Source organism: Rattus rattus, chromosome 2, assembly GCF_011064425.1.
Source record: "Rattus rattus isolate New Zealand chromosome 2, Rrattus_CSIRO_v1, whole genome shotgun sequence".
NCBI lineage: Eukaryota > Metazoa > Chordata > Mammalia > Rodentia > Muridae > Rattus > Rattus rattus.
The window spans coordinates 21,485,696-21,501,645 of record NC_046155.1 but is presented as its reverse complement, the minus strand read 5'-3'; the positions used below and the strand labels follow the sequence as shown (position 1 = coordinate 21,501,645).

General features: G+C 40.6%; 1 protein-coding gene across 1 annotated transcript in view; it reads left to right on the top strand.

Moving 5' to 3' along the window:
• Gda (guanine deaminase) overlaps positions 1-15,950 on the top strand; it is a 74,200-nt gene that overhangs the window by 44,651 nt on the left and 13,599 nt on the right. Inside the window, exons 4-8 of the mRNA XM_032891710.1 lie at positions 2,361-2,448; positions 4,950-5,055; positions 9,833-9,860; positions 12,193-12,300; positions 14,592-14,699. Coding sequence (XP_032747601.1) covers positions 2,361-2,448; positions 4,950-5,055; positions 9,833-9,860; positions 12,193-12,300; positions 14,592-14,699 — 438 coding nt within the window. The remainder of the gene's footprint in view (positions 1-2,360; positions 2,449-4,949; positions 5,056-9,832; positions 9,861-12,192; positions 12,301-14,591; positions 14,700-15,950) is intronic.

Here is a 15,950-nt window from a genome sequence, read left to right as displayed (position 1 = left end):
CATTGCAGAACAGGCGGCAATGGGATGTGAGCACTGACAGCATTAGTGGGAACAGTGAAGTCAATTCAGTCCTTGGGCAGTGGCTGCAGTGTGTGCCCACTGCATGTTGATAGCTTGGGAAAAGTCTTCACCTTTTCCTCTTTCAAAAAAACTAGCTCCAGAATGAGAGTGCACTCAGACACTGGAAAACCATGTGCGGTACAGAAGGCAGAATACAAATGCTTTCATCTGGCCTCTGCCTCTTGCAGTGAACACTGTGGACTATGTTCTTGGGTTCTTATTGGACTTACTGGTAGTTCTATGGTACTGGCCACACATGTTCTGCAGGGACTGGCTTAGCCATTGTGCCAGTATCATTCCAGCCTTCAAGAATAGAAGCGAGTGCTTACATTCATTCCTTTGTCTTCCTTAATTATAATTGTGGGACTTATATTTTAGCCTGCACCCATGTGACACAAGAAAAACTTTTCAGGCTAAAAGCTGGTTATGAATTGACTAGCACATGGTGCTAATGAATTGTGTTAACCACACTAAATCTTTATCCTCAAAATGTATTTATACCTCTCATTGTTCTAAAAAGGGGTTGAAATTGCTTAAAATTGCATAGTATGAAACAAAAGAAAATGAGTCATCAAATCACAGCAGAGGAAAAAGAGGGGAATGGAGAAATAAAACCCCAAAGTCAAAGTCTTGGTAGTGTCTGTTACAGATTTAGCTCTATGTTTCTAGCACATGATGTAGACAGGGAAATCAGAAATGAAATTCACTGTGTGTGTAATTTTGAGAACTGCATTTTTTTGGGGGGGGAAGGCAAATGCATTCTTTATACTGAAATTAAAAAAATTCTAACATTGCTTAATGTGGGTGGATATTATGGTGTTAAAATACAGTTGTAAAGATGATTGTGGGTAGGAGGAGGAAGAGGAGGAGGAAGAGGAGGAAGAAGACAAGGAGGAGGAAGAGGAGGGGGAGGAAGAAGAGGAAGAAGAGGAGGAGGAAGAGGAGGGGGAGGAAGAGGAGAAGGAGGAGAAATAAAGCAGAAATTCCATTATATCAGATCTTTTACACTTGAGATGGAGCACCAAGGACTATATGTCCTTCAGGCAATATCCATACATATTTCTTTATGTAGGTATTTAAATTCAGTGAGTTCCAAACTGGCCTAACCCGGACAAGTATTTATTTGCCAGACCTGTCCTATGTTTCTGGTTTAGAGTAGGCCTACACAGGCTGACAAAGATTAGGGTGGAGTTGACTTCTGCTTAAGAGAGTTGGCACCCCGCCTTCCCTTCCACTCCCCCAACTACTTCCCTCCTTGTGTTCTCCCTTTCTTGTCCCTTGACTGTACTTTGCATAGATCTCTGAGTTTTCTAGTGTCTCTAGCTCATTCTAGCCCAATGTGAAACTGCAGCTTCTCATCCAGTTGAAGCTTTTCTTCAGGAAAACCAAGACTGGAGGTCTTTCCTGATACCCATGGCAACACTGACTGAGAAACCTCATTACAGGATCAACTTTGGAGGGAGCAAACACTGGCCTCAGTGTCACTGGAGAACATTTTCTCCAGGAAGGAATTCTTCAGCCTCTTCAAGAGTAGTGTTAGTGACATACTCGGTGTTCTGGGGACCCTGGCCATCAGCTAGATCTCGATTTAAATCCTTTCTTCATCTTATTATTGAGGATTTGTGCCCGTTCCACACTTAGCAGTTTCTAAGGAGAATGACTCCGTACACAGAGTGGGTTAGGAATGGTTGGGGAGCTACTACAGGAAGGGAGTGACTGCATAGACTCCAGCTAGTGTCCTGCTAGCTCCGAGAGTGGCTACTCTCTTCCCAAGGTTTCCAGCATCTTCTCTGTGGTTTCCTCTGCTGTTGTCTCATCTTGTGTTTTTCTTGGGAATTAATCTATGCTGCCCTCACTTATTGCAGTGCAAGTGCTAAGGAAAATTTGCTAAGGAAAAAAAGACATAATGTTACTTGTTCTGCCAGGTTGAAGCAGAAGTCTAGCTGAATACTTTTACTTAGTCATACACAGAAAAAAAATCCCATTTGTAGACTCGCAGATTAAAAATCCAAATAGCCTCAAACAGTCCCAAGGAACAAGGAGTTAATTGGCATCTCATTTTATGACCTCTGGAACACCCAAGCATGTAAGTCTAGGAAATCAGAAGCGCCAACTTCTTAAGCTCACACTTTTAGATTATAAATACTTTTGCCATTTACTTAGTCTCTTCCACATCAAGATGGCATACCTTTAAATAAACACATCTTAAAATTAAAAACCAGACTTCTATTTTCATCCATGTGTGCCATGTGACTTTTCTGAGCACATGCGATTCAGGATTTCTTGTGGTTTATTTTTAGAGGAGAACACTAAAGAACGGCACCACCACGGCATGCTACTTTGGAACAATTCACACTGACTCATCCCTGATCCTTGCAGAAATTACAGGTGAGCAGCTAAAACAAGATTTAGGGGCTTATCAAGCAAAGACAACCAGAGCGTGCCTAGCAATAGCTTATACTCGGTTGGGAAACTGTGCCTTTGGATCTAGAATTTGAGCATTTTTTACTTTGTAAGTGACAATGAATATCCCAGAGTCTTAAATGGATTTTTACTGTTTAAATGATTTAATTGTTTCTATATGGGTTCTGATTCCAAGATAATATTTATAGATCAGAATTTTGCATTTTGATTCGAGACTCTTTAGAGCACCGTTATCAGTGGAGTTGTGACAACAGTTTGTTACATTGCAATCCATAGATAGGTCTTAGCAGTTAGGTAGATTCAGGGCCTTGGTGCTTGATGCTAGAGTGCAGTGAAATAGAAGATAATCAAGGTCCTAAAAGAATCAGAAAGGATACTTAAACACATTAATTAATAATTTTAGTAACACTTTTATAGGTATCAGACATTGTACAAAATACTCAGCCCTAAACGGCCGTCTGACATCTACTGATACCTTCTTAGCACAGATAGATTTACTAAAGCAAGATATTCATATGTCCTCATAGCTGGGAAGCAGAACTGAGCCTAGATTTAGGTTGATGATCCCACACATACCCAAGGCAGTGTCTGACATGCAGCAGGTACTTGGCAAGCACTGTTGGCTGATTTTGTATTTGCCATGCTGTTGGGATCCAAGATAGTTGATACCAATGGCCGGTTGTTGACACTGAAAATGATCATGAAAGTTCTCAGAAGAGGCAAAGGCAGGCCCCGTCTGTGTCTTCTCCATGGAGGCGTCCTTTGACGGAATGGAAGACAAAACCAGGAGAGACTGAAAGGAGGAAATGAGGTGGACAGAAGGGCTGGGGCAGGGATATTGATAATGGAGACAGCAAATAGGATGGCTCAAAGGAAGGGAGAAATTCATTGCATAATGAGGAGGGTGAGGATGTTCAGACCACAGAGGGCCTTGGATATGCACCAGAGACTCAAAAGGAGTGATATAATAAGAAAGATGTTAAGGGATTAATCTGATGATGACTAATATTAAAATAACCCCCCAGGGAGAGAGTGGCAGAAAGGCTTTTGAAAGGCTTGTGACAGCAAGGATGATGTGTTTATAGAAAGATAAAAAGAGAGGGGATATATTTTATGAATGTGTGGTGAGGTATAGGGGAAGAGGGTACCTCCCAATCTGAGGCATTCTTTCCCCTGAGAAACCAGCCACATGATAGTAAGGTATAGAATAGAGTTTATTCAGGGCATGGGGAGGGGAGTTGAGAGGGTAATAGAAGCAGAGAAAGGAAGAGAGGCCCATCATGAGTATGTGGAGGGGAGGAAGGGAATGCAGGGTGGAGAAAGGGTAGGGGCAGGAAGACAAGAGCAAGAGGGGTGGGACTAGCAGCTCCTTTTATAGTAAGTCAGGCTTACCTGGCTGTTGCCAGGTAACTGTGGGGCGGAGCTTAGACAAAATGCTAACAAAGGAACGTTGTAAAACAAGGCCACCTATGTAGCTCAACTGAAATACAAGTTCCCCCAGGACATCTGACGAAGGTCCTTCACTGCCAGCACCGTTAGGCATTCAGTCAATGATAACAGTATCTGCGCTGCTGTGGTTAGGGGAAGCGATGCCGGAGCATCTGAGAACCATGTGCCTCATGCATCTTTCCTTCTGTATTTCTTACCATCCTGCACAGTGCAGTGGACTCTGGGACACTGGAGTCTAGAACTCAGACAAGCAGGACTTGGATATATGTGGAATCATCGACCGAAATCTAGGCTCAGTTCTGCTTCCCAGCTATATAAACATGTGAACATCTTTGTGCCTTAGTTAAGCTGTCTGTGCTATGAGGTCATCAATAGACAACAGATGGCCCTTTAGGGCTGAGTATTTTGTACAATGTCTGGTACCTATAACAGAATCACAAGTGTGGCTACCATCTTGGAGTAATCACAGGGGCAAGGAGTCAAATCCAAGTCAGTTACTCAGGATCAGTGTTCCTAACATTTCATATGCTGTGTTTAACTAGGATAGGGGCACTGGATGCATCCAGTGATGGCAGGAGGGTAGCGGGTAGACAACCAAATGGGGGAAAGGAGAAAACTTGCTATGATGAGGAATATTAATGCATTTTCTAGGATCTGAAAATCTTATCCTCTTTGGTACCATAAGGGAAGATGAGTGTCACGATAGTTATAATATTGTTAGAAACATGGACAAACTGTTTAACCAAAAGGAAAAGGCAAATAAGAAGTGTAAAATACCTGGTTATTTCCTGACAGGCTGGGAATGGGATGGGGGCTGAATGGAAGACTAGTTATTATTCGTTGAATTTAGTGGCTTTGTTATTGTCACAGTGTGGAGATAGACAATTCTTAACACTCTCACTTTTTAGTGTGACTTTTAATTTAAGTGGTTTTTCTTTTTTTTTAAAGTGGTTTTTCTTTTCTTTCTTTTTTTTAAAGAAGCACATTTTTAGATTCTTTCTCTGTTTGCTTCACAGATAAATTTGGGCAGCGAGCATTTGTGGGCAAAGTATGCATGGATTTAAATAACACTGTTCCAGAATACAAGGAGACCACCGAGGAGTCAGTCAAGGAGACAGAGAGGTAGTATGCTTTGGGGGTGGGGTGGGGTTGATCTATATTTTGGATGATTTATCTGCTATTCTGATGGAGTGTGAAATGGAGATAGGAAAGTAAATACCATTGTGACCCAGTTGAGATCTGAGCACAGTGACAATTTTCAGATTGTTGCAGTATCTCGTTAATCCACACTGCTCCATCACGTGATATTGTTCAGTGGGTCACTCACATACCATTCTTGACCCTCATAGAAAGCCCCATGAAGTGTCTGGTTTTTGTTTTATTTTAATGACAAGAAAATGGATCCGACATAGCCTGGGTAACTTGTCCGTATCCTTTGTGTAGTCCATTTATATTACTCCGATGTAATGTCTGAGATAATTGTTTCATAAAGAGAAAACATTTCTTTGAGGTTATTGTTCTAGAGGTTTCAGTGTATGGTTTAGTGCTTACATGCTTTTGATGAGATAGGAGTCAATGGAAAGATATACTGCTTATCTCATGAGTGAGAAAAGACAGCCATACAGAGAGTATGGACCAGAACCCCAAAATGTAGCCTCCTAGGGATACATTCCCAATGACCTATAGATGTCCCAACAGGCCCCAGTTTCTAAGATACCCTATTTCCTAATAGCACCAACCTGGAGTCCAGACTTTGGCACATGAACCTTTGTTGGACACTCATCTAAACCACGTTCATAGTGTAGATTAAAGTGCAGAGCTAGAATTTAGTACAATGAATCTCTATGACTTTAAATGTAGAGTTCCTTTTAGGATGACATGGGTCTCATGTTATATTTAATGTAGAAAGAAGAGTCAGAGGCATACATAAGCATTTGCTATGCACACCCATGCTCAAGAACAATGGTGTGAGGGATCACTTACAGAAAATGTTACGTTGGTAAATAAGTGACAGACATTTCAGTAAAAATGTCTTAGTCAGGCACAATGGTACATGCCTACAATCCAAGTATGTGAGACATTGAGAGGGGAGGATCATGAGTTGTAAGGCAGCCTTAGCCATGCAGTGAGACCCTTTATTAAAACCAAAGCAAAGGTATTGTTTTAAACAACCAAAGAAGATGTGCTTCTCTGGCACAGAGAAGCAGGAAGAGGTACAAAGCAGAGACATTTTCTCTAGTTAAGTCACCCAAAGACACCAGTGTGAGATTTTACCGTGTCCTTTCCGTGGGTTGTCCATGTGTTATAACCACCTAGCACCACCATCATTATATCCTGTCCTAGAAAGAAAAATATCTGCATGAATCCTGGAATGACCACAGCATATACAAGTACTGAACTAGAATCTCTCCTCTTCACAACTGTTACATGAGGAGATGGGACAGACACAGCTGTATCCCTGATGTACCCTTACCCCATACCTGTGGACACATAGTAAAACATCTAGACACATTCAACTATGACATACAGTCACAAGAGACACTGAGTGGTAGAGACCAAAGTGCCTGTTCTAGGGCTTCTGGGCATAGAGTGAGTTCATCAGAGGATGCGAATAGCTTGTTTGGGGTATCTCAAAGGATAGAGGATAGAGCACCATATGCAGATAGAAATGTCAACCCATGGTGTGGACAGAGACAACATAGCAGGTGCCCATGAAGAGACTAATGTGGCTGGTTGTCAAGTCACCTCTCATAGATGCAACATTCAAGGAGGTGCCCCAGATTTACCAGCGTCAGTTCCAGGACAGGAATCCAAGCAATGTGTTGCAAGAGGGTAGAGATAATCCATGCTATATTACAAGTTCAGCATGAGATGGCTCTCTGTCACAGATAGACAACAGGGGAGAGTAGAAGCCTAGGACCCCAAGCAGGCTAGTTCGCAATGCTCAGCAGAGCTGCTGAGGATGAATGGAGGCTCATCTATATATAGCCCGAATTGCACTAAATTGGGGAACCCTCAAACACACTCTAGCTGGGGTTTTAGTCCAGGTGGACACTTGGCTCACTGAGTTTAAAAAACTGCAAGATGGGGCTAGAGAGAGGGCTCAGCAGTACCTGACTTGGCCTTGGTTCCCAGCACGCATGGTTATATACACATCTGTAATTCCAGTTCTAGGGTATCTGATATGCTCCTCTGCTCTCCAAAGGCACTACATGCAGGTGTATACTCACATATGCAGACAAATACACACATGAAATAATATTAACAAAACAAAATGAAAAAACACAAGGTATCCTGTTCTCAAAGGAACCTAGGCTGAAGGGTCTGGTTCCTCCAATTTCCAGATGTCAGATTTGCAGCCATTCTTCAGTTAATCTTGGGAGTTGCAAGAAAGAGGGAGAGGATCATGTGACCAAGGCTATCAGAGGACTTGTCACACATCTGACATGTCTATGCATATGGTGTGTAGATGCAGGAAATACGATGTACAATAAAATTGATCAGCTATGAGAAAAGAAAAGTAGTTACAACATGATGAACTTTAAAATTATTATTCTAAGAAAAGGGTAACACAAAAGGGCACACTTTATAAACGTTCATGTATATTGAGTATATAGAAAATACAGGTCCATGCATGAGACATAAAGTGGGAGAGGTTTGCTGTTGCCAGGAAACAACTGTCTATAGCCTGCCTACATACCCAGGCGATCTCTCTCCGGAGACGAATTCAAAGACTATATTATTATGATAACTCTACAACCCAGTAAATTTGCTAAAATTATTGAATAGAACACATAAAATGGATGAACTTTATAATATGTAAATTATACTTCACTAAAAATGATTTTAAAAAATAGAAATATGTTCCAGTGCACAATCTCTTTAAGAGTCAAGTGGGAAAGGTTAGAGTTTTAAGTGCATAGTTTGGAAGGGTTGCTTTTGAAATCATAAGAAAGTGGTTCTTGATAAGGACATTGTAAGAACAGAATGGAGCATTTTCCAGATTCCCACACTGTGACCCTCTCATTACTACAGAGTTTCTCTCATCTCCTGTCATATCCAGCCTCTTGCTTTTGCCCCCCACCCCTCCACACACAACAGAAGTTGCAAGAAAGAGGGAGAGGATCATGTGAAGAAGCAATTTATTTTAAAGTCCAAGAGATGTAGCAGGATATTCTAGAGTCTTCTTCAGATGTAGCGTTAAAGTTGAAGAACAAATTATGTCCCCCTTCTAGTATGCCAAGATCACTGAGCAGATTTAGACCATTTTATAAAATTGGAGCTTCTTTTGAAAAGTGTACATTTGTTTATGTTTGTGCGCGTGTTGTGTGAAGTTGTGTGTGCTAGCAGATGCATCCGTGGAGGTCAGAGGAGGATGCTGGGTGTCCTGCCCTGCCCCTCTGTCTTACTCCCTTGAGACAGGGTCTCACGGAACTGCATGTTTTTAGTCCTGAGCATGCACTGATCTCTGAGCCCCAGCACTGGCATTGGAGGTTTGCCTGGATCTTTTTTTTTTTTTTACATTGGTGCTGGGGGTTCAAAAATCAGGTCATCATGCTTGGCATTGCAAGTGCTCCTACGTACTACACCATCTCCTCAGCTCCATAAATGAAGAATTCTTTCTTTAAAAAAATTATGCTTTTTTTTTTAAAAAAATAAAACGTATCGCGTATTAGGCCAGGGTTCTACCAGAAGACCAGATTTGTTAAGTATGGTGCCCTGCTCATTAAATTGTGTTCAATAATACTTGCAAATGTCCCATGCTGTGACATTTCTATAGGCATATATGAACTACTTGGATCACATCCACAGCCTCCTAAATGACTTTTAGTGGTGGGTTATATTAGTTCATGAGTTTCCATTATGTTCAGTTTCATATAACACTGGGGACATCATTGCCTTTTCTCACATGACCTTTGAGAGCTTTTTCACGGCATCTTGAAACAGGAATGTCACTGTATTTCATTGTGACAATCAGGAGATACACAGGAGAAATTTCTTTAGGTTCACACTATCCAGGCCTAAATTTAAATCCCCGTCTTGCTTCTATTGTATGGGCTTCTCTCACTTCGAGCATGTTTCCTCTGGAGTGTTAAGTTGAGAGACGAATATAATCCCTGGAAGATGGCAGCCTCTCTGCTGTCAACACTGTCCATATGCTCAGCTCCTGCACAGTCCCCTGCCATGGTCACTGTACCTTAACCCATAATTTGTTTTCCCTGAGAGTAAACATGGAGCCAAGGGCTCTGTTCTCACCTGGGAAGTGTCTATCCCAAAGCTACATCCCTAGGCTCTCAATTCACATTTTAGTCCGAAAGCATCCCAGAAGGAAGCAACTAATGACAATCTTTTCTGGCCAGGACAGAATTAACTATTTTGTAGAACAATTGTTACTGTTTGAGCAGGCATAAGTCCCCAGGTTCACCACTTGTCCCTTCCTCCATACACTTTGCAGATAGAGACCTCTGTCATAGTCCTTCGCCTTCCTCTAATATCTACCCCTTGTCAGACGCTGGCCTTGGAGACTGATAGTGATACTGTGTGCATAAGTCACTTCCACATAAAAGGGGATTAGAAGTACAGTGTCCGAGGCTTCCAAGTACCTGGGTGTGCCTAAGAGTCCGTGCCTGTCATGGAACATGGCTCGCTGCAACTGTATCACACAGAACTGAGGTCAATAGCATGGCCTGGGACCTGCGTGGATGTTCAGAATGACCCACAAGATGTCATGGGACAATATTCACTGTGACTGTCCTCTCCCTCTTTTGCTATCAAAGAAAAAGCTGAGTAATTATTCCTTGTTAAACTTTAGGTAGTGGTGGTGAGCCCCCACGCTGTTAGAAACATTTATTTGCAAATAATTAACTTTTCTAACTTTGCATTTGTTGTTTCATTTCAGATTTGTGTCAGAAATGCTTCAAAAGAATGTAAGTGAATTTGTTCCATTTTCACCTGGCATGTAGCTCTGTTAGCTGTGGGATTTGTTAAGTTAATCTGTGTGCCTATGGCTTTGCCTCTACATAAGAGGTGTTTTCCTAGAACCATTGATTGGTAACACAGCATACCTGGTGGCGCATCTCAGACAGGTCAGATTTTTACAACTGAAAATATTTGGCAAAGACCGTGAGTTTTGGGATGTACAGGGTGATGGCCTATCACATACATGCAGTGTTGGAAGGTGGTCACAGTGAGATCTAGTCACACGTGTAAGGACTGCCCAAAAGTCTGGCGAATGTGTTCGTTTTATGACTGAGAACTCATGCCCTTTGGTCAACATCTCATATGATCCAGAGACCCCATTCTTGGGTGTCTATAAAGAAAACAAAATCAGTATCTTCGAGAGATATGTGCACTTATGTTTACTGCATCTTTCTTTGCCATAACCCAAATATGGAAGCAATCTAGAAACCTATGATGGATAAACAAAACTAATTTTATATACATATATGTTTACACAAATATATATATATACAATTTATACAATTTATATGTTTAAATAGTATACAATTTAAATGTATACACATATGTGTATACATTATTATACACATATGTGCATAATAATGGGATATTATTCATTTGTAAAAATGATATTGCTATTTGAGATAGCATTGATGAATCTGGACTGTATTATTTAAATGAAATACACCCAATTCAGAAGAGAAATACTGCATGGTCTCATTTACACATACAAATTTGAACTGTCAAATTCATAGAAGCTTCTGGTTTTTGCTTTCTGGTGAAGACTCATATGATACTATATTTAGAGGTTTTTGTTTTGTTTTGTTTTGTTTTTTTTTTGAAGTACAGTTTTGTAGTCAGGAATAATTACCTGATTTTAGTGGACTTGGTTATTCAGTATTAAAATGTGCTACAAACTTTATGTTTTCTGCACTTGTTTACAGCTTCAGGGACATTGTGTGCACCTACTTTTGGTTCCCATGCCCTTTGTCTATTTGTGGCAGAGAACACAAGTTTAGTCAGATATATGAGCTCCATCCCAAATTCATGAAGCTCTTAGCCTAAGTGCATTGGTCAACTGTCTGTCACAGTGACAGAATACCTGAGGTAAGCAAGTTATAAGAAAGGAAGGTTTGTTTTGACTCCTGGTTTCAGACAGCTCTAGTCTATGACCACTTGGTCTGGTGGCTTGTAGGCCTATGGTGAGGCAGAGCATGATGGGAGAGGAGGTAGGCAGAAGAAAGCTGCTCACTTCATGGCTTCCCAGAGGTCACAGCTTATTCTCTCCATGATGGCTCTACCTCACAAAGGTTCTGTCATCTCCCAATAGCACTCTCAGCCAAGATCCCTACTCCAACGTGAGTTTGTGAGACATTTAAGATACAAACCATCATTTAAGGTATGGTGGTCCAGTCAGTGTCCTCAAGAGTCACCTTCTCAACTCAGCCCTCCCATCTCCACTGCGTTTCTCCTTCCTGGTCTAGGGCCCTTTAATTTTGTAACATTGGTCTCTGTAGAGGGAGGACTTCCTGATCCATGATAGGTGGCATGTGGGCACTGAGGACCTGTTTGATAGCCCCCTCTCCATTGGTTCTGTCTGCTGCTAGTCTCCAGTGTGGGTGGAAAAAATAGGCTATGCTCAGACATGGTCCTGTGGCACAGTACAGGTCGATGCATAGTCAGCCGGGCATCTGCTTTGCCCTGGCATTCTAGGGCCTGGGAAGACAGTGATATTTCTTGCCTACAAGCCTAGTTGTGGAAACTGGTTTATGGCTCAGTGAATAGATTCATAGGTTACTAAGCATAGCTCTTCTTTCCCTTATTTATGCCTCTCCATTGTCACATTAAAAACCATAGAAGTGTTCAGAATTTCTTCCAGTTTAATCCTGGGAGAGTTAGGGATGATGCTTGTAGACCCTATCTGTTACTAACCTTCTAGTAGTATCCTCAGCCATACACTGAGGTATTGCCAAGGAATTCTGAGGAGGCAGCCAGCACATCTCCTCAAGGTGTTGGCAAGGAAATGAGCTACCACCTTCTACGAGTTATGTCACCCACATCTCATTTGAGGTAATGGTGAGGGAATTGCCTGTAATTAGACATAGAACTTTCTTCTGCAAACTTGATGCTGAAGACCTCTCTTCTCAATGATGAGCTGTTTTTGGAACCCAGAACCTCTGTGAACTAGAAATTGGGGATTTTCACTCATATCAAAACTTGTAAAATCACATTGTTTGTGGAAAGTGCTGTGTTCAATAATCTTCACATTTTTCTCACCCCTATCTTTTTTACTATTTCCAGTATTCAAGGGTGAAACCCATAGTGACCCCGCGATTTTCTCTTTCTTGCACGGAGACTCTGATGAGTGAACTTGGCAACATCGCCAAGACTCATGATCTGTACATCCAGGTAGGCATTTGTCTTTGGTTTATGCCTTGGGCTATACCTACAAGATCCCTTGGTACTCTCAGGTCATCTCTAGTAACCTGTAGTTCTACTGAGATCTCCTAGAGTCAAAGAATTTCAGGGCAGGAGGTGACCTGACTGACTGACGTCACCAGGAGGTACCTTTACTAATGTCAACTGACACATTTGGTCAGTTTTGTAGGTCAGAAACCTAAAGTTGTTTTCATCCTCAATATTCACTGATCAGTCTTAGGCCAAGACAGCTTTATAAAGAATAGCAAGATCAATGTCAGACTACCCATTCTTGGTAAAATGCATTTAATACATTTCCTTCCTGCTTGTATTTGATGCTCTCCTGATGTTCTAGAACCTTCATGTGTGGCAGAACCAATTATTATTTGAAAAGTAAAAAGAACTTAATTTCTACCTTACAGAAGTGAGTTAAAATCCCTTTGTTCTGAGTTTCTTAATTTAAAACCAGGAACAAAAAGTATATCTTCCTTTATCATTAAGTTGTTACAATTTAGCAATAAAATGCTTTTAAAAATCTCACAGCTGGGTTAAAATTAGGAGTTCCCTTCCCCCACTCAAACTTAATTACACACTGCAGTAAAATCTCCCCTCTTTCTGAGCTGACAGGAGTAGAGGGAAGGAAGGCAAAGTTGGGGTGAAGGCAACATATTGATTTCTTACCTTTTATTTTCTTATTTTTAAACTGTACATTCATAGGATCCATTAGTGTGTCTTCCCCATGATTATTGTTTCTTGTTTGTGGTATTTGAATTTTGGATTCAGTCTCCAACAATTATTCTCTGGTGATAAAGTTCTGGATTTGGATAGTATTTCCACTTTGGAAACAGAATGTTTTTCTTTCTTTTCTTTTTTTTGTTTTTTTGGTAGGGGGTGTGTGCAAACAATACTTAAAGCTACAGGAAAAGGAAATGAAAAGAACATGTAAAAATGTCTATTTTTAGGCTGGAGAAGTAGTGCAGTTAATAGAGCGCTCACCTAGCATGCACAAAACCCTGAGGTTGAGCCCTACCATTGCATAAACTGGGCATGATGGCACAGCACACAGAAGATGGAGGAAAAGAAATGCAAGATTATCTTTGGCTACAAATTAGAGGAAAGGATGATGTGCGTTTACTTGTATTATCCAATCACGTCACCTGGTTGTTCTTCCTCTCATGCTAGGTACATGCATTTCACTGATAGACTGGGATTTACTTTTGACTGTAGATAGAGTTTGATGTATGTAAATCACCTGTTAGAACCTTGCTCATCTTTTCTCTTATCTTGCTATGTCTCCTCTTGGTACAGAAAAAGAGGCATGGTAAAGCTGTCTTGGAAATGATCATTGGCTCATGAATTGTTTTATCGACATACTGTCACTACCCTTTAGTCTGAAATGCTCTTTGTAGAGACTGTGTAGCTGCTCCAGTGGAAAACACTTTGTGTCCCCTCAGATTTCAGGTGCCCTCATGAAAGTTTGGTGCGGTTTCCTCAGACTCACTTGGTTTGTGTGTGAACTCCCATGAGCTCCTTCCTGTTGAAGGCAGGATTATCCAGATCTGCCATTTTAACTTTTTGTTTCCTATAAGAGCATCATTCAGAAGGTGAAGAAAAGAGACAGACTGAGGACAGGCCCTGAGCCAAGTCTGCCTTCTGCCTCCAATGCACTGGGTTCTGTAAAATTTCACACATGAAATATGACTTCACATCTTCAACTAAGAGATGGGAAATCACTTAACTGGCCCAACACTTTTATTGAGTGGTGAGAAGTGGAAGCTTAAAAGAAGAATTGACTTGCCCAAAAACATATAACCAGGCTCAAAATTCAGCTCTTTATTCCAATTTTATTCTTCTTTTGAACAAACTATAGATTTATCCTCTGATAGTTACTGAACTATTCTGCTACAGGTAAGGCACTGGATACCCTTAAAGAGAACTAGAACCTATATTTGCTCTTGCTATAGACTTGTTTCAAGACTTGAGTAAAGACTATTTGTCTTGAGAGATCACACACACACACACACACACACACACACACACACACACACACACACAAACTGAGCCATGTTCAGGACATTCAGTTCCTTTGTCATATAAATTGTCATAGAAAATGCATATAATCATTTAAAATAAAATCCATGTACAGACTTTAATGCTCTCATCCATTATCCCTCACATCAACAAGAGCAGCAAGCAGAAGCCACCAACAGCATGTTGAGATGGGAGCTACAGCATTAATTATTTTGCAGAAAGAAATGGAAACATTATTTCTTTGTTTGCAGAGCCATATAAGTGAAAATCGTGAAGAAATTGAAGCTGTGAAAAGCTTATACCCTGGCTACAAAAACTACACAGATGTCTATGATAAAAACAATCTTCTGACAAACAAAGTAAGTTCAGGTCTGTGATATAATCTGTGGAAAGTAGGCTGTGCCCTTTAAGTTTTAAACTCTCAGGAGTGACCACTGTTCTGCAGCCTGCGTACTGCATTTTCTGAACTAGAGTAAATCCAGTGTGTGTGCATCTCTCTGTATGTGTACATCTATTGATATATGTACATGGTGTGTACCATCGATCTTCTCTCTACCCCTTTCCCTTTCCCTATCCATAGTTCTCTATATACCTACCTGCCAACCTATATGTATGTATATGCTTATCTATATATGTGTGCATGGTATGTGTTGGTCTTTCTATGCATGTGTGTGTATGCAGTTAATCTGGGTCGGAAGTTTCAACCCGACCACTAAATCTAAGCTTTTCATGGGATGGTAAGAATGACCTTTTGGCCCAATGATGCTTTCACAGTTAGCTCATTGGTGCATCAGTGTGCTCTCCTTCAAGTCAGAATATCCATTTTAAGGGTTAATTCTTCAAAGAGTATAAAAGAAATAGGCATGTTGATAATGCAGGGAAGTTTGAAAATGAATAATCTCAAGAAATTGGCTCAATCAGAAAATGTATGTGATTAGCATTCCATCCAGCATTCACAAAAGGCAAAGCTTGCATGCTTCTGCAGAAGAATGCTCAGTCTGGTCGGAAGCACATGTGCATATGTGTTGGCATGTTGTTACAGGTGACAACTGTCCAGCGAAACATAGTGAATGTCAGAACTAATTTTTTAAACTCTGAGTTAGAAAAAGGAGAATGTGTTACTTCTATAATTAATTAAAATCAGTATGAGTAGCAAGAGGCCTCATTAGAGCAATATACCCTTCGGCCCTGCTCTCCCATGAACACACTGCTTAGAGAGTTTATTGCAGCAAGTAATTTCTTAGTAACTACACAAAAAGAGATATGAATGTAAGTGATTTGAAAGGTTAACAATTTGCATAAATAATGTAAATTTTACATGGAAAGTTTCATTCTCCTTTACATACATTACCATATGATTAATAAATTAACCTTATATCTTCATGTTAATTTTATTTGCACAGAGGTTGAGAAAGTTTATTTTAATAATTTTGCACATAGAACTATGCCTCCTAAAGGAGAAAACAATTGGGTATAAGCTTTATATTCGTGTAAAACAAGAACTTTTAGAGAATTAACTGTTACTTGAAACCCATAAATCTTAGCAAGATGAAAGTTTAGGGAGGTCTCAAATGTGTGGCACCTGCTTTCTTAAATAAGTTTTACCTCCT